At 38.1% G+C, this 18,997-nt stretch overlaps 6 protein-coding genes across 6 annotated transcripts; all 6 read left to right on the top strand.

The window, feature by feature from the left end:
- Window positions 1-466: 466 nt before the first annotated feature.
- On the top strand, window positions 467-1,477 carry TM35_000092790 (putative ABC transporter; the record flags this gene model as incomplete). The annotated part of the gene is made up of 1 exon (XM_029024518.1): window positions 467-1,477. The coding sequence occupies one exon, from the start codon at window positions 467-469 to the stop codon at window positions 1,475-1,477; it is 1,011 nt and encodes a 336-aa protein (XP_028884295.1).
- Window positions 1,478-2,207: 730 nt separating this feature from the next.
- On the top strand, window positions 2,208-4,814 carry TM35_000092780 (putative Zn-finger protein; the record flags this gene model as incomplete). Its single annotated transcript, XM_029024517.1, has 1 exon — window positions 2,208-4,814. One exon carries the CDS (start codon window positions 2,208-2,210, stop codon window positions 4,812-4,814), a length of 2,607 nt encoding a protein of 868 aa, XP_028884294.1.
- A 1,112-nt stretch (window positions 4,815-5,926) lies between these two features.
- Window positions 5,927-11,455, top strand: TM35_000092770 (uncharacterized protein; the record flags this gene model as incomplete). Its single annotated transcript, XM_029024516.1, has 1 exon — window positions 5,927-11,455. One exon carries the CDS (start codon window positions 5,927-5,929, stop codon window positions 11,453-11,455), a length of 5,529 nt encoding a protein of 1,842 aa, XP_028884293.1.
- Window positions 11,456-12,033: 578 nt separating this feature from the next.
- TM35_000092760 (uncharacterized protein) lies at window positions 12,034-12,846 on the top strand (the record flags this gene model as incomplete). The annotated part of the gene is made up of 1 exon (XM_029024515.1): window positions 12,034-12,846. One exon carries the CDS (start codon window positions 12,034-12,036, stop codon window positions 12,844-12,846), a length of 813 nt encoding a protein of 270 aa, XP_028884292.1.
- A 484-nt stretch (window positions 12,847-13,330) lies between these two features.
- On the top strand, window positions 13,331-15,274 carry TM35_000092750 (putative endosomal integral membrane protein; the record flags this gene model as incomplete). The annotated part of the gene is made up of 1 exon (XM_029024514.1): window positions 13,331-15,274. One exon carries the CDS (start codon window positions 13,331-13,333, stop codon window positions 15,272-15,274), a length of 1,944 nt encoding a protein of 647 aa, XP_028884291.1.
- Window positions 15,275-17,185: 1,911 nt separating this feature from the next.
- On the top strand, window positions 17,186-18,688 carry TM35_000092740 (uncharacterized protein; the record flags this gene model as incomplete). Its single annotated transcript, XM_029024513.1, has 1 exon — window positions 17,186-18,688. One exon carries the CDS (start codon window positions 17,186-17,188, stop codon window positions 18,686-18,688), a length of 1,503 nt encoding a protein of 500 aa, XP_028884290.1.
- Window positions 18,689-18,997: the final 309 nt, after the last annotated feature.

The following is an 18,997-nucleotide window of genomic DNA, read 5'->3' as shown; positions in this document are numbered from 1 at the left end:
AAAAAAAAAAAAAGGCTCATTTGGGTTTTTTTTTTTTTTTCTTCTTCCACTTGGATTTTTGCTTAGCCAAGTAAAATTTATTGACGCAAGTTCTTTTTTTTTTTAATGTATTTGTCTGTTTTCTGTTATGTGGGCGCTTGCATTTTTTCTTTTTCTTTTTTTTTTGGTTTTTGATTTCTTTTATCTGAGTTGATGCTGTTCTCTTATTCGTTGACTCTCGTTTTTTTTTTCTTTCTTCTTTTTGGATGAATCCTCTTTGAATATATTTTTTCCCCCCCCTTTTTTTCTTTGTTTCTTTTTCTCTTTTTTTTTCTTTTTGTTTCCACTCTTCAGCGGCATTTATTATTATTTTTTATTTTTATTTTTTCTCCCTGTGGTGTGGGTGCCCTTTGAATCTCTGCGTAGCCAAAATTCTTTTTCCATACCTCCGCCTGTAGAGGGAGCCACAACGGGACGAGAACTTTAAATGCCGTCGGATCCCACGTTGGAGGACAATCAAGACGCCGTGGTGGCACACACACCGCTGGGAGAAGACCCGGAGGAACGAAATGATGATTATGATGATTCCGTGAATGAAGGAATACCGCCGGTGGTGCTGCGCCTTCGCGATGTGGAGAAGTCGTACACCATTGAAGGCACGGACGAACGTGTGGTGGCGCTGCGCGGTGTTTCTCTCTGCGAGGAGGCGACTGTGAGCGGCGGGGAGGGCCGGCGGGGGTTTGCGCCCGTCCGCCGCGGGGAGTTTCTGATGATCCGCGGGCCCAGCGGCGGTGGAAAGACAACACTGTTGAATATCATCGGCACGATTGACAGTCCCTCCGGCGGGACGGTGGAGTTGATGGGAACCGTGATTGACAGCAACACACCAGACAATGTGTTGGCGGACTTTAGACTACGTAAGATTGGATTTGTCTTCCAGACATTTAATCTCATCTCCACCATGACGGCAATGGAGAATGTGGAGTTGCCCATGACTTTACTGGGGAAGTTATCTAAACAAGAACGGCGACTTCGTGCATTTCAACTACTTTCACTTGTAGGTTTACGAAATCGTGTAAACCATCTGCCATCAGAACTTAGTGGTGGAGAACAGCAGCGAGTTACAATTGCACGGAGTTTAGCCAATAATCCATCACTGTTGTTGTTGGATGAACCTACTGGAGATTTGGATACATTAAACACCATTGAAGTAATGGATTTATTACTGCGTCTCAACCGTATTACCAAGACAACGTGTATTATGGTAACACACAATCCAGATGTAGAGTGCTACGCTGACCGTATTTTATATGTGCAAGATAGTCATTTTGTTAAGGAAGTGCGAAACAGCAAACCACAGCGGTTGGTCTATGAAAAATATGTAAAAAATCTTGAGAAGAGGCAAAATCAGTTAACAATAGCCTTAAGTCTCGATGATGATGATGATGATGATGATGATAATGGGGGAACTGATGTGGAGAACCTTGAAGGATTGTGAGTTTATGTGCTAATAATAATAGTTTAAGAGTTTTTTTTTTCTTTTTTGTTGTTTTCAGCTTCGGTTTTATTTGCCTTTATATACTTATATATATTATATATATATATATATATATATGTATATATCTATATATACGTTTTATCTCTTCGTTTACTTTGTGTCCTTCTATACTTCATATAATATGATCTGCTAATGAATCTTTTTTTTTTTTGTTTTTTTTTCTTTTTGGCCATTCCCCCATTTATGTATTTGTGTTTGTGTCTGTGGACTATGAATAGTTCTTTTATCTTATTTATTTTTTTTCTCTCTCTCTCTCTCTCTCTCTCTCTCTCTCTCTCTTTCTTTCTTTCTTAAGGTTGAAAAAGTGAAACGAGAAAACACGGGTCATTTTTTTCTTTCCTTCTTCTTTTTTTGGGTTCTCTTTTACAAAGAATATCAAAATTGTAAAAGTTTTGCTGAAAACCCAGGAAAATTAAAAACAAAAGAAAAACAAAAAAAAAAAAAATAAAAGAAAAAAGAACAACACAAATAAATAATAACCAGGTATTATCAAGACCTGGGAAAATAGAAAAAAAAAAATAAAAAAAAAAAAGAGATACAGTAAGGGAATAAACCACACAAAGAGGCATCCGGTGAAAAGGTTTTGTGTTGTTCCCTTCTTTTTCTTCTTATAAGGCTTGACAAATACAGGAGAGAGGAAATATATCTCATTTCAACAGCTCAAACTGAAATGACCACTCCATCCTCATCCCCATCATCTTCCTCTTCTTCTTCTTCATCATCAGAAACATCATCAGAATCATCATGTGAAGGTAGTTCAACCTCTGCGCCTTGGGTGTCGTCTACGCAGAGAGGTGAAGAAACAGAGGCAGCATTCTCATCATTGCGGGAATCTGATAGTTCCAGAGATAAACATCGAGGACGGCTATCCCAACATGGGCAAAATACATCAGATGCACAAGATCTTTCCCCATCCTTGTCAGACTCCGCGAATGGTGCTGGTTCAAGTGATTGTTGGATTTGTCGAGATGGGATGAGTACTCCAGAAAATCCATTGGTGACTAATGTGTGTACTTGCCGTGGATCTATTGGGTGGGTACATATGGAGTGTATTAATGAATGGGTCTTTTCACAGCGTCGCACAAACTGCCCAAACTGTGACGCTACCTATAATATTGTTTCAAACAGTAAAATACAATTACCACAAACTTTCTCAGAAGAGGTAAAAGTTGTATTTTGGAATTTATTCCTACCTTTTATGATTAAGGCATTAGTACTTTTCCTTGGCATTGCAGTGAACGGTTTTGTTGTTCCATTTGCTATTGGGATTTCATTTTATCACGCATACATATTTAACAGTACAAACGTAGATTCGTATATAAATACTACTATCCCTACTGCTATTACTAGTAATACTACAGATGCGGTTACTGTTATGACTCCCAATGGGTCTTTATTTAATGAGGGAAACGAGAAAATCTCCTCCCATGGTAATTTTACTCATCTTCATTCTGAGAAAGATGGTGAGGTACTTGCTGGGTTTTGGTTGTGGACTAGTGTGATGGTGTATGGATGGATTTGTGTTGTACTCTGGCGAGGTGTGGGTAGTGGTTGGCGACAGTGGTGTTCTATCTTTAATGAAGAGGAACCAGAGGCGGAACCAGAGGCATCTCCCTACACAATGGTGGAATGTATGCATTGGTTTATGGATGGTTGTTTGGAACGAATGGGATGTTCACGTAAAAGTGTAATTCCACGGTTATTTGAATTGGGAGTTCTTATGCCCGTTTCTTTTTTAATTAGCTTTCCGCTTGGAGTAGCGGGATTAATAGGATTCTTAAGCTCAAGTATGCTTATTTGGCGTCTTCGTTTTCCACGAAAAAAGATTAATGATTCCAGACGACGTTTTGAAGAAGTAATGGAGAGAAAAAATGATGCAACGGAATTAGATATACTCTTATGGTTTGGTACATACGTAAGTGAGATGTTATTATTTTCTATTTTAATGTCTGCTTTTGGAGGAATTGTTGTACATTTTGCTATTTCTCCATATTTTATTTCATTTCCATCATCTTTTGAGGATTTCGCAGCGGAACTAACTGTACTTCGTCTTGTACTCTATTGGCTTTTAGGGGCTATATGTTCTATGCTTTTAATGCGTGTAGAGACAAAAATTATTTTTCCTCTTTTCGCACCAGGTGTTGATTTATTTTTCATTCGTAGTGTGAATTTGGATCTTGATGCGGAATCTGCTTATTGGAATTTCATTTTGGTTCAAGTTTTTGATGCTGATCCACTTCGAATACTTACAGATTTTATTCGTGTAAGTATTATTGAATTAACAGCATTATGTCTCTTCCTTCGAATTCCAATTTATACTGCATTTACCGCCCATCAAATATTATTTATGGAAGATACAAATGAAAGTATGTTATCATCATTGTCATCACTTCCTTCTGGTTTTCCAGTCCCTGAGTTTGAGTTTGACTTGAATGAATCCAATCTTTTCTTCCTTCCTAATATGGGAGAACAACAAGAATTATTACTAAAACAATTTTGGGAGTCCAAATTTTCTCTAAACGCGGCTCTTTATTCTCTGGCGATTGGATTTACATTTGTATTTCGTCAATTATTGGGAATATTTTTATGGTTACTTCGACACCCATCATGGATTCGATGGGGATCTAATTTATTAATTGTTATTGGATCAGGATCATTTCTTCTCTGTTTAAAACTCTTCCCTATTACCCAAACGCATCTAAAAGCTATGCGTCCAATTACGGTATGGATGGGACGTCATCTTTTCCATATGGAAGAATTTCTATTTGATGCGGAACGTTTATCTATTCTCGATCGTTGGCTTTGCGGTGATGGACAGAGTGAAGTGCCGGTGCCTGATCCTCCCATTGCAACCTCCTTTGTGCGGCGAGAACGAACATTACCACCAGATTTTGTACTTCCAAAGTATTTAAAATTACGACTCGGTTTATTCTCTGTGATTTTTTTCTTTATTGGTACTTCACTTATTTGGGCAGGTCCTGTTTTAGCCATTACCTTATTACTCTCAGTGGTGCCATACAGTGTACCACTTGTGTGTGGTTCATTGAATCTCTTCTTTTTTGTATTAAATCCTAAACTTTACTTTACTGCAGTCACGGAGTTTCTGATGATATCTGTAGCTATTATCTTTGGATTCTTTCTACAGCCGGTGCTTCTCTGCGCCCCGCTCTTAGACGTATCTTGGCACCAACTTGTGCGAGAGTCCGTGGAGTACTGCGATGATGTCAGGCGCACTGTAGGAGAGTATAAGGGAGAAGTTGACGCTGTTGATGATTAGAAAGAAAGAAAGAAAGAAAAAGAAATAAATAAAATAAATTAAAAATAAAAAAATAAAAAAAATAAACGAATACAAATGCAGAGGAAGGGAGAGGTGTGGTACGTGGTAATGTGTAGGCCTCTCTCTGTGTGTTTTGGGAGCTGATTCATAAGACGAATGAGGAGAAAATGTGCTTGTAAGGAAGAAATTCATTTTCTTCCTTTGCTTCTTTTTTTTTTGAGTTTATATTTAAATGACTCTTCCTTATGTTCGTTTTTGTTTCCCCTTTTTTTCTTCGAAAAGGAGCTATATGGGATATCTGTAAAGGATCTCCTTTACCCCTTTTATCTCTCTCTCTGCCGGAATATTGTTATCGCATTCGACGTACATTTTAAATCTATCTCTTCTGGAGTTTTTTTTTTTTTTTTCGTTTCTGCACAGTGTTTTATTCATCACACCAAACAAAGCAAGCAGAGGAATACAAACGTGCGACACTGACATTTATTTTTTTCTTTTTCGGTTCGACGGTACTGGTGTCGTTCTGATAATGGGGTGATGATCACAAAAAAAGAAGAACGGAAGGGAAGACTACATAAAGAAAAATGAACCATAAAGATTATCATTAGGACCTGGAGGCAGGGAGAAAAAAAAAAATAAATAAAGAACGGAGTAGATCAGAAAAAGTAAGGAGGGGGAAACGATTCTCTGTTTTCTTGCATTCGCGGTTCAACGACTTGCGTCACTATGTTTTTTTTTTTCTTATTATTATTATTATTATTATTATTATTATTATTATTATTATTATTTTCCTCTTCCCCCACCCCACTTCCTTTGCTTCTATAAAAGTACCATGATTTTTTTTTTCTTCTTCTTCTTTGCATGCCATGGCATTACTTCTTTTTGTTTGTTTGTTTCTTTTTTTTTTCCTTTATTATTGTTCTTTTTCGATTTCTTTGCTTGAACTCACATACACTAGGAATACAGCAGGTAACACACCTCCTCAGTTTAGGTGGGATAAGAGGAATAAGGGCGAGAGTCACCTGTTATTATTATTATTATTATTTTTTTCTTATTTGTTTTTACTTCCTTTTAATAGTGTTACCCCAACTGTTGTTGCTGTTGCTGAGATCGTCATGCGACCGCGTCTGTTCCTTTCATCACACCGTTTAATACACTCACTGCTTCCACACATCCTCTCAGCAGGGAGTGGTAATACTACTGGTAGTAGTAATAGTAATAGTAGTAGTGGTTTCTACTATTATTGTTGTTGTTCTTCTTGTTCGGTTAGGGCGTACACCACCACAACACCCCCGTCTGACCCTTCATGCGATTCGACGGAAGTGCTGCAGGTGGAATTGCTGCTGCCCGACGAGGACCAGGCGGACGACGACCATCATTACAACTACAATTCCAATGATGCCAATGGGGATGAGAGAGATCCGGCCAGGAGCCACAAGGACGAGGCGGCGGAGACGATCACCGCCGTGGATTCCTTCGCCCGCGCCAAAGTGGCCAACTTCATCACCCACGCCGTTTCCTCTTCTTCCCCTTCCTCTTCTTCCTCTTCTTCTGTGGAGGTGCGGGCCGTCCAGACGGCTGGCGGGGAGGAGGCGCTCTTCCACGCCCGTCTGCGCCTCCCGCTGCCGGCCGCGTACGGCGAGCGCCACGGCGAGGGACTCGCGCCGGACGCGAAGACGGCGGAACTCGTCGCCGCGATGCACGCCGTGCGGGTGTTGGACGCCCTCGGGCTGCCGCTCTTCCGCCTCCCGGAGCGGCAGCGGCGGCACGCGGCGGCGGCACGAGAGGCCGGGCGGTGGGCCCCCATGCCGGGCGATGCGCCGCGCCCACCAGACACACCATCACCGCCAAGACTACTACTACTATCACCTCAACAACAACAAAAAGGAGGAGGAGGAGGAATAGGAAGGGATGGGCCTTTGGGACAATGGGGGAAACCGATGGGAAATACTAACTTTACAAATGTCACAGCTGCGGCGTTTACGCCAATGCGACTCACTCTCGCTTCTCCATTCTTCCTCGATTATGGGAGTGTGTACCGCATCAAACAATTTTTAGCGTCGTATAACTGTAATATTCAACATTATTGTCGTGTAATACCTCTTCACAAATATGATAGTAAAACACCAGGTGGTGCAGCGTTACCTGTAAAGGATGAAGATAAAATGTTTCTTGTTCAGTTAAGGTTGCCGATTGATAATCGTTTTGGTGAGCGTATCGCATTAGGTAAGGCACCTTTAAAAAAAGATGCTATTGCACTTGCATGTATGCATGCAGAGCTTATTATTGATGCTCTTGGGCTTGCACTTTATCCATCATGTAAGGAAAAACAGAAAGTTCATGCTGAGGAATGTCGAAAGGTTAATCGCTGGTGTAGTGATCCTGATGAGTATGAGTACCACTATGATAAGGTCTCACCACCACCATTGCAACTTATCAAAGATACTTCAACTCCAACTGCAACAGAGGCAGACCCTACAGGTTCTGTAGAATCTATTCTATTAACTCATGCCAAAGCTATTGATAGTTTTACTAATGTAACAGAAGTTCAGTCACTTGTTCCATCTGTCAGACGTGAATTTCTTAATTATATTGCACAGTACCGAAGAGGTACAAGTGAGGTAGCTTCTCCTTTTTTTGTGGAAGTACTTGGTGTGAAGGATCATTACGTGTATCGTGCAACTATAACAGTACCAGTTCCAGTAGTAGGAAAATCAGAAGTATTTAATGAGTCTACAGATTGTCATAGTACTACTAATAGTAGTTCTATTGTTCATCCTTCCTTTGTAGCTATTGGTATTGGTACTTCAGAAATGGAGGCTGAAACAGCTGCTTCAATGCATGCCGTTCGTGTTCTTGAGCTTTTGAATCGTCCTTTAGTTCCAGATGAAAAGATAACTGTAAAAGGAACACAATTAAATCTTACCTCGGATACAGTGATTCCTCCACCTTACCGTTATGTTGTATGTCACATTGGACGAATTATGGTTCCAGGTCTCTCACCAACAAGGTCTATTGGTGCTTCATCTGAAATGTCACGGCGACGTCATAGTGATAATAATAATAATAATAATAGTGGTTTTAGAGATAATCAAGAATCACGACTTCGTCGTGCACGGGCTGAGATAGCAAAAACTGACTGGTCATTAGATGCTGATGCTGATGGATATATTATTGTAAACCCAAATGTTAATGTACAGGAAGGGAGAAATTACGTACATACACTTCCTTCTGTACGACAGGCAGACCGTTTTGCAATTGTACGACTACGTGACTATTTAGAGCGTCATGGAAAACGATTAGAGGTTGCTGTAATAACCACAAAAGTGGAAACCGATGAAGGTTTGAAACGGTGGATAAAAAAAGTTACCTTGCCTCTACCTGAAGTGTTTGGTCATATTATTGCACATGGAGAGGCTTATACAGAAGAAGAGGCATTAGTGATGTGTGCCGTTCACGCTGAACTTCTTCTTGATGAGATTGGTGCACCTCTTTACGACCTTGATGCTTTGCAGGAGAAACACTCGGATGCGGCTGCGATGCTTGGTAGATGGGCACCATCCAAGGCAGGAAAAGTACGTAGGGATGTACGTTTACCACCACCAGTACGAAAGGAACATGAGAAATCATGTTTGTGGGGGAGATTATCTATGCAGACAATGCGGAAACGTAATGTTTCTACAACTGAAGGGAGTGAAACAGGTATAGTTACTGGAATACGTTCACATGAAAAAGATGTTACAGTAAAACATGAAGGAGGGATACCAACAACAAGACCAAAATCAACATCATCATTATTATCAACAACAGCAGCAACAGTAGGAGGAAGAACAACAGGGAAAAATGAATCATTATTATCATCTTTGACTGAGAGAAAAATTGAATCAGGGAAAAAAATATTAACAACAACAACAACAACAACAACTGAAAGATTAACTGAATCAAATCCTACTCCTGCTATGGGAGGAAAGGTAACGGATGATGTACTTTGTGACTTGGATAGTCTAGATTCAGTTCACCCTAATGATTTTTTCCGTCATGCTCCACGACTCTTGGATACTTATTGTAAACGAAAGGGAGTGGATATTAATCGTTCTATGCGGCAGTATAGTGTTAAGATGTCTTCTTATGGATTTGTTCATCGAGCCGTCTTGGAACTTCCCGTTCCATCTCAGTTTGGTAGACGCCACGCTGTAGGTTGTGCCTTATCGAAGAAAGAAGCTTTTGGACTTTGTTGTATGCATGCTGTTACTGTTCTTGGTGCCTTGGGAATTCCTATTTACACCGGTGCCAAACAGGCAGAGTATGCGGCGATATCACGATCAAAGGGACGAGAAGCGCCAAGACCCGGTGATCCTCTTCAACCAGGTGATACCAAATCCCCACCAGGATTAAAAAGTTTACCTGATGTTTATATGGAGAAACCTCGTCCACCGAATCCACCAAGTTTAGCTGAGTGCCGTAAACCTTTTATTTGGACTAGTTATGTAACGGCATCTCGTAACTATATTGAAAAAGCGAGAGGTCAAGTTATCTTTGATGCACTTTTTTCACAAAAGAAAGCCCCACGTAGTGGAATAGATGTGGAAGATAAGGCACTGGACGTGGTGGAGTCCATGCCTCTTTTAACAAATGTGAGATCTAAACTTCCACAAAAGTGTGCAGCGGCCCGTTTACCATCACCACCACCACCGCCGCATTCTTTTCGGTTTGAACCGTACGGTCTTCCTCCAGAGCGGCGTTATTTGGTGGAGCAACCAATACTTGGCACTCCCTTTATTGCCCGTGGAATGGGAGAAGAAGGACAGGAGGCCGTTACCCGAGCCGCAATGCACTATGAATATATTGTGGGAATTATTGGCAATGCACAACATTCACAGGGAGATACACGGCAAATATTACAACAGAGATGTGGGGATCTTTTTGATGCTGAACTTCGTGATTTTTCACTACGTGGAAAGTTATCCATTATGGCTCTCTACACTACATTGCGTGCCCCTTTCGCACCATTGCGTTTAACATTAAAAGAACGTAGTGGGAATGCTGGAACTCCATCTGTGTTTATTTCACTTGTTGAAATGGAAGATGAGAGTGGACTGCGTATGGCAGGAAAAGGAGAGGATTGTACAAATATTGAAGGAGCAAGGAATAGAGCTATTGCAGAACTTTTTAAACAATTACAACGTAAATCAGCATTTCAATCCGTAGCTCAAATGGTACGTTCTCATCCAACTATATGTGCTGAAGGTGCTTCTTGTCTTGTGGCAGAAGGAAAAATAATATCAACTTTACGTTCTATTTTAGAGAAACAAAAGAAACAACTTCTTCTTTTACATTATCCATCTATGGATACTATCGGTTGGGGTAATAGGGTATCTCAGGAGTTGTGTGGTGGTGAATCGCATTTGGAATCTCTAGAGTTACGACTACTTTTTGATGTTGTAAAAAATGCACTTGGATCTACGATGAAACCGCTTCCATTAACAATTCCTGCAGCATCTCGACATTTATTAACTCGAATGGGTCTCATATTTACAAATGAATCTGAAAAGGAATTTCATAATGGTACGGAGGTAAAAACAATTGGAGTAGCAGTAGCCTTATTTGCAACGTGTTTACCTCCATTATTTCTCCAAGAAGAGAGATTAGATACATCTACTATAAGGAGTGCATTGCCAATGCAGTTGGCTAAACTCCTTTTTTCTGGATGTTTAATGAATTGTCAAAATCTTTGTATTCGTGTGGTTGCTTTAGTATTATATTTGCAGTGTGTGGATGTTAATCATTACAATGGTGAGAAAAGTGGTGATGTATTGGAACTTTTAAAACATGAACTTCCAGACGGAGCGAAAAAAATTGCTACTATTATTGCATCACGATTACAGAAACTTACTTGTAACTTAAAAAGAAAATATAATGATAAGGACAAGGATGCATTACTTTTGAATTCTCTTATTGCAAGTATGGAATCATCTAATCCTTCTGTAAATAAAGATGTGTGGGGTTCTCTACCAGAGGGATTAACAGTAAGAGAAGAAGCAAGATTACGTTTCTCCATATCATTCGCTACTTTCCCACAAGTATTCATACAGAGAAAGGCTGCAACTGATAATATACTTCGAATGATAACATTAGAGTCTAAAGATCGACAACAAACGGTACGTGTTGGGGTACCATCATCATTAGTTGAATCTACTGGCTCTTCTTCCTCTTCTTCCTCTTCTTCTTCTGATACAGTTTCTTTTTGCTGTTACAGTTCTTTCCCTTGTTTTTCTGCATTTGATAAGATAAATAAACATCGCACATCCACTTTAAATAATTCTTCTACTGTTTCTGAGGAACTGTCTATTTTGGGAACATTTATATCCCCTTCTGGTGTATTGTTAAGCAGTATATTTTGTGATGAGTCTCATATGATGAGTATTACAGATGATGTTTCTAATATGGCATTGGTGAATAGTTTTATACCTGTGGTCTTACGCACATCTGATTCCCTTAATGCCGTTGTTGAATTATCTCAAGTGTTGAAAATGCATTGGAGTTTACTAAAGTCTCTTCCAGAAGATGTGCAAAATGTCATGGATGATCTTTTGGTGAGTAAACACTCCTTAAAGAATGTTGTGCAGGCGGCACTACTGGAGTGAAAGATATAAATAAAATAAAATAAAATAAAAAAGAAACGAAGTGAGAATGGAAATGGTGGAGAAAATAGTTTCTAGGCGACTGTTTGACTGTGTGATTGTGTGTGAGAGGGGGTGTTTATCTTTGTATCTTTTCTTAAAGCGATACAAGTGAAAAGAGAAGGGATGAGAAGGAGAAAAGGAAGAAAATGAGAGAGAGAGAGAAAAACATATTCCACCAGCTGGTATCTCTTTTTCTCTGTGAGTCGTCCTCGGTTTTTTTTTTTTTTATTGTCCCCACCCCTTTTTGTTTTGTTGTCTATTTATTTTTTTTTAATGTTTTTTTTTTTTTTTTTTCTTAATTGCATAATGAAACATCTCTTTCTTTCTTTTTCTTTTTCTTCTTCTTTGAAAAACTTCCATGTTAATGTATGCATAAAGGAAGGGAACCTGGAGAATAAGGTAGAATACACACACATATATATATATATATATATAGAGAGAGAGAGAGAGAGAGAAAGAAAGAAAAAAAAAGGAATATTATTATCTGATAAAAAAAAAAAAAAAAATCTTCGGAGTAGCTTGAGAGAGGTTCAGAATCTATGCCTATTCCTCTGGGTGCGTCACTTAGTGATCCCTACTTTGTTTTTGCACAGATTCTACACACTGTTAGTTCGTTTTGTCTCGTGTTGGGTGGAGTACGTGTAGTGCTTGGTCTTATTTCAATAATAATCTTTGGTAGTGGTAGTAATAATAGTGGTAATAATGGTAGTAATAATAATACTGCTTCTGTTTCCTTAGCCACCTCATTGGGGTATTGTTTTCATATCCCACTGCGATCTCTTTTTGCTGTTAGAGTTGCAGATGCCTCTGATGGTTCCGCCTCTCGTTTTTTTCTTATGCATATCATCACAGCTCTTATTATGTCGTGGCCACTTGCTTTAACGATTCAACGCCGTAAGTTTGCGCTGGACTTTACCTTCACATTGTATGTTATTTACTTTTTCATGTGTTGCTGTGTGGAGCGACGTTTAACTGGTGGTGGAGTTTCGTGGTGGTTGTCGGTACTTGCCGGGTTTGGTATTCTTTACAGTGCCACTACGGTGGTGTGTAAACGGCGGGAGTTGGCGGATATCTTCTTTCCACTTTCCACCAATGCTGGGAATAATAATAATAATAATAATAATAATAATAATAATAATAATAATAATAATAATAATAATAACACTGGTGGGAATATGGCGACTGTTGGGAGTGGTGTGAGTATGGATACCGGGATGGGGTTGAGTGGGGCTGTTGACACGATAGGCACTGAGGCGGATGGGCGGTCCTTTGCAAATGGATGTAGTTCACCATCACACGCGATAGAGGCAGTGTTGATGGGACCAGGTAGTGCTAGTAAGCGGAGACGTTAAGTCTGCTGAAGGTTTTTTTTTTTTATTGTTTTTTTGTTGTCGTGGTTGTTGTTTTCGTAGTTTTGTTTCTTTTTTTTTTTTTGAAAATGAGTGTGGTCAAATGTTCTTATATTGCTACTGTTACCACGAGGTTTTTTTTTTTTTCCTTTTTTTTTCCTTATATTCTTATCTCACAAATGCGCATCTATATATATATATATATATATACGTGTATACATCTTTATATATTGTAAAACCACATGTACTTGTCATTTCCTTTTTTTTTTTCTGAATCTATTTATTCCATTTAATAGGCACAGGCACATTATATATATATATATATATATAGTGAAAGAAACAAAGACAGAAAACGGACCTATAGGAAGTTAATTTCACATTCATTTTCTTTATTATTATTATTATTATTATTATTATTATTATTATTATTATTATTATTATTATTTCCTTATCTCTCTTTTTCTTTTTTTTTTCTCACCGTGGACCCATGTCCCATTTTCTGCTGTATCTTATTGCAGCTCTTCTTACCGCAGTGACTACTCCGTCATTGTTTGTAGATGCCTTCTATATCCCTGGTGTGCAGCCTACATACTATGAAGAGGGTGAAGATGTCCATTTTACAGTGAACTCCCTTCGCTCATTACGTGAATTGTTCCCACAGGAGTACTATAAATTACCCTTCTGTGCACCCCCAGTTATAACAACAAAGGTAGAGGCCATTGGAGAAGTTATTTGGGGTGATCGTATGCAAAATTCTCTTTACACTGTAAAGATGAAACAAAACACAAATTGTATGAAATTGCCAGGTTGTGATGTGGTGAAGAATAATGCTAAAATCAAGAAGAATATTGGTCAACTTGAAAACTATATTGAACAAGGTTATCGTGGATTTATGAGTATTGATAACCTCCCCGTGTTTGGGGAAATTCACCCTGTATTTCTGGCTCATTGTAAAGCTTATAAAAAAGATATGCAGTATGGACATTATCGCGGTTATTCTCTTGGTGTATCCCGTGCATGTACAGGAAAAACAATTATCAACAATCATTTACATTTTGTTATCAGTTATAATACTGCACCAGGAAATGATAAGAAATTTATGGTTGTGGGATTAAATGCTACTCCATACAGTATTAAACACGACAGTGATGGTAACAGTTGTAATGAGGCTTTAGATTTACAACATTATACTATGGATGTTCTTACTACAGATGATGTTCGTAATAATAAAGCTACTGTTTATTGGACATACAGTGTTCAATGGGAACCTTCAGATGTTCTTTGGGCTACACGTTGGGATGCTTATCTTCATAGTTCATTGGCTGATTCCAGTGCGGCTTTTCATTGGCTTTATGTATGCAGCAGTCTTGTTATTGTCATGTTGTGTGCTGCATCTGTTATCACTATATTAATGCGAGCTCTTCATAAAGACTTTAACCGCTACAATTCTCCAGATCCTGAAGAAAATCAAGAAGAGACTGGGTGGAAACTTGTTCACGCTGATGTATTTCGAGTTCCCCACAGGGCACCTTTATTGGCTTCTTTAACAGGAAATGGATATCAAGTATTATCCATGTTTACAGGTGTATTGTTCTTTGCATTACTTGGATTTCTTTCACCCGCACGACGTGGATCTCTTTTAACTGCCGTTATTCTTCTTTTTGTTTTCATGTCTGTTGTGGCTGGATATGTATGTGGATATCTACTAAAGTATTTTAATCGACGGGAGTGGAGACATGTATTCTTCTGTGGATGTGCATTCCCTGGCGTTATTTTTGCTATTTACAGTTTTGCCAATATTGTGAATTGGGCACATGGATCTTCCGATGCGGTTCCATTTTCTCTTCTGCTCACGATGCTTTCGCTTTGGCTTCTCATCAGTTTACCCTTAACGGTGGTGGGGGCCTCCTTTGCGTTTCGACAGGACCCGCTGGAGAATCCGGTGGGAGTGGGTCGATTGGCGCGGGAGATTCCCCCACAGTCGTGGATGAATAGTCCCACTTTTTTATATATATTCCCTGCTGTTTTTCCGTTATGTACGATTATATTAGAATTTAATTTTGTATTGCAGGCATTATGGGCAGGTCAGGTGTATTATGTGTTTGGATTTCTTGCATTGGTGTTTGTGATTTGGATTGCCATTACTTCACTGGTGACGGTTTTTCATCTTTATTATATTCTCTGTTATGAAAATCATCAATGGTGGTGGAGCAGTTTTATTATGCCTGGAGGATTTGGAATACATGTGATGCTGTACTGTATTTATTTCTATATCACGCAATTATCTATTCGTTCCTTTGCCTCTTCACTCTTGTACTTTCTGTATATGGGTCTCTTTTCATATTCGTATGGAATAGCCTCAGGAGCCATTGGGTTGACATCTGGTATTTGGTTTGTGCGAAAGATATACGGTAGTATCAAGGTGGATTAATCGCCAGAAAGAAAAAGAAAGAAGAAAAAGAAAGAAAGAAAGAAAGAAGAAGAAAAAAAAAGAAAAGCACATAGCTGAAGGATATATATATATATATATATATTCCTAGAAAGAATGAGAGAGAGAAAGTCGTGTGAAATAAGAAAAAAAAAAAAAAGCAAGAGAAAGAAGAGAAGGGAGAACGCGGCCCTTTGTGTAAGGGACCATATTTCCTTGGAGCGGTCTAGGAAGCGAAAAGTGGGAGAAGGAAGAAAATAAAAAATAAAAAATAGAAAGAAGCAAAATAAACAAAGAACACAAAAAACAAAACAAAAAAAGTGGGGGGAGTCTGCGATGTACACAAAGTGTAAATGATGAGATCAGTACTAGCACATATGCCGGAGGAGGAGGAGGAGGTGGATGGAATAGAAAGAGATATGGAATCAGTTTACATATATATATATATATATATATATATATATATAATGTAAACTAATAAAGAATAGGGAAAATAGAATGATTAGGAGAGAGCTAAATCTGACGCATTGAGAGAGGAGTCAAGTCAATTGAAATGATGATGAGAGAACGAAGGTGAAAATGAAATAGAATACAAACGAAGAAAGAAAGAAAGAAAAGAAAAACACACATATACTCTCTCTTTCTTTCTCTCTCCCCTTCCCTTCGTGTTGTGCTGTGGAGGGTTTGGGAACGGCCCTCTCTCCTCGTTTTTGGTTTCTCCCCCTTTTTTTTCTGTTTTTTCCCCTCCTCTTCTTTTTAATAATAACCAAAGTGATAATAATAATATTATTATTATTATTATTATTATTATTATTATTATTATTATTATTATTATTATTATTGTGCTGTGCTCGAATGTGACTAATAACATAATTACTGGCCCAATTCCCTATTTTGCTTTTCCTTCACTTCTTTGTTTTGATTTCGCTTTAGTTTTCTATGATGGTTCTTGTTCCTGGTTTCTCTTCTTCTGCATGCATGATTATTATTATTATGAATATTATTATTTAGTACTATTATTATTATTGTTATTATCATTACTAATTTTTGTAGTATTATTTTAGTATTGTTTGTTATTATTATTATTATTATTATTATTATTATTATTATTATTATTATTATTATTATTATTACTGTTTATGGACTGTGCAGTAGTTATTCATGTGTCTCTTTCTTTTCTTTTCTCTCTTTTCTTTATACTCTTTTCTTTCTTTTTTTTTTTATTTTATTATTTATTCTTCTCTGTTTTGAATATCAATAATAACAATAACGGAAGCATTCCTAAGAGTCAACAGGGAAAAACAAGTAGTGAAGGTGGTGCTAACATCAACAACAAATAATAACAACAACTAAGAGAGAAAAGAAGAAAAAAGGAAAGGAGTCAATACTTTTAACACTACACTCTTACGGGGAGTGTATTCTTTTTTTTTTCTTTTTTTTTTCTTTTTTTCTTTATTTCTTCTTTGGCCGCTGCGATTACTGTTGAGGCGAACCGAAGAGAACAAAGTTTGAGTTTCACGAATCGAGGATATATATATATATATATATATAAACTATTGCTTAACTGTTGGGTAAAGGAGAGAAAAAAAAAAATAATAATACAGCACAGGTGTGAGCAAGGCGTCTAATCAACAGGGAAACTCACATCTATTACATTCACAGTTGTATTTACCATCGTGGGAAAAAGAAAAGGGGATAGTAATAGTGGGAATAACACACACGTTTGTGTTAGTGACCTATTTTACTACCGTTATTATTTAGGCTTAATATTCATATTAACTTCACACACACTTATATATATATATATATATATACTACAGAGTACTATCAACCACTACTCTTTATATATTATTTCCTGCACATCGTTATATACATTTATTATTTATATATTTATAAATTTATTTATATATATATATGTTAGAAGTAATGCGACCGTATCGCAGAGTTGTAGATTCATTCACACACAGCAGTACTCCAGTCCAACGCACAAAGCGATCATTCAGTTCCACACCCCCACATAATAAGAAGGCAGTGAATACCAGTAATATTGCTACTACTACTACTTCTACTACTACGAATATTAATAATAATATTAATAATAATAATTCGAATACTCCTAATAAAAATACGAGGGTTTTTGCTAACTCTCCGTGGAGGGTGGCTATTCCACCAAAGGGTATTTTGAAAAGAACATCAGCGGGCCGTTCCTCATCAATTGAGTCCGCCGGATTAACGGAGGGTCATTGCAGACATGTACACTTTGAGGATAGTTGTATGTTGAATGATAACAGTAACTCCGGTATATTAACAGTGAGTAATGATATTATTTCCAGTAATGATGATCTCTCTCTCTCAAGGACGACGACAGTAGTGATGGGAATAAGAGAATCAGGAGATGTGCCAACAGCAGCTTTGATGAGAAAAGTGGGATCCTCAACGGTGTGGGGGGAGGATTCATCGTGGTTTAATGAACAGTTTTCTCTGGAAACGACTCCACGTAAGGAAAAGGAAAACCACAATAATAATAATAATAACAAGAGTAAAAACAAAAGTATATACAATGGAAATCGTAGTCCAGGAACACCACGAAAAACAAAAACAGGTGTTGTTGCTACTACCCATACCAACCACATGGATGCCACCGCTAGTAATGACGATAATAATTATGAAAAGAAAAATAATATCAACAGGAATAACACTCATACGAAAACCCGCAAGAGTAGTACTATTACCAGTGAAAAGGGTAACTACAAAAATCCCAATGGGAAGAAAAAACGTAATTATAACCCCACCACCACCACCAGCAGCAGTAATACTATTAATAATAATAATACTCGAGGTGATAAAATGAATACAAGACTTCCGACTAACCTTTCTCAATTAAGAGATGATTTATTAAGCCCCGCACGAATAATGACGCCTCGCTCGAGTATATTAGTTTCCAATGTAACCTCTGATATGTGTGAAGGGTCCACAGAAGATGCGGCGTTGCCTCTTTCTTCTTCTTCCCCTTCCTCCTCCTCCTCTCCTCCTCATCTTTCTACTTCTACTTCTCCTTCTACCATTCATGCGAATACTCCCCCATCACCTCCGCCCGGTAATATATATGAAAGGGGTATACCACCACATATTTCTCGATTTCGTGTGGTGACAACACGACGAGGAACGCCGGGGCGGGCCTCTAGTGAAGCCGGTCTGTGCAAAGTGGATAAATCAACAGATGCTCTTTTCTCAACAACAACAACAACAACAACAACGGCTTCGGCTGCGGCTGCTGCAACCCCACGGAAAATGTCGTTAATGCTCCGCTGGCGGCCAGGTACACCGCGTGTACCCCACAATAATAATAATAATAATAATAATAATAATAATAATAATATGATGATGCGGTGTGGGGGAGAGTCAAAAGTTGGTTGACGGGTACAGCCGTTAAATGAGGGCACGGAGTCGCTTTCATTGCCTCTACAAAGTAAAAAAAAAAAGTAAAAAAAGTAAAAAAAGTAAAGAGTATATATATATAAGTGTATATATAAGAAAAAAAGTGTATTTGGAAAAGGGTTAATTTACCATTCGTGAAAGTCAGTGAAGAATTGCTTGGAACCATCCCCTTATTTTTCCCCTTTTTCCCCCATTAATAATCATAATAATAATTTCTCTAACCCATCTATTATTATTATGATTATAATTATTATTATAAATATTTTATTTTTCTCGTTTTTTTTTTTT

Source organism: Trypanosoma theileri (assembly GCF_002087225.1).
Source record: "Trypanosoma theileri isolate Edinburgh chromosome Unknown TM35_Tth_9_V1, whole genome shotgun sequence".
Lineage (NCBI taxonomy): Eukaryota > Euglenozoa > Kinetoplastea > Trypanosomatida > Trypanosomatidae > Trypanosoma > Trypanosoma theileri.
The sequence above is the reverse complement of the archived record's forward strand: the minus strand, read 5'-3'. Positions and strand labels throughout refer to the sequence as shown.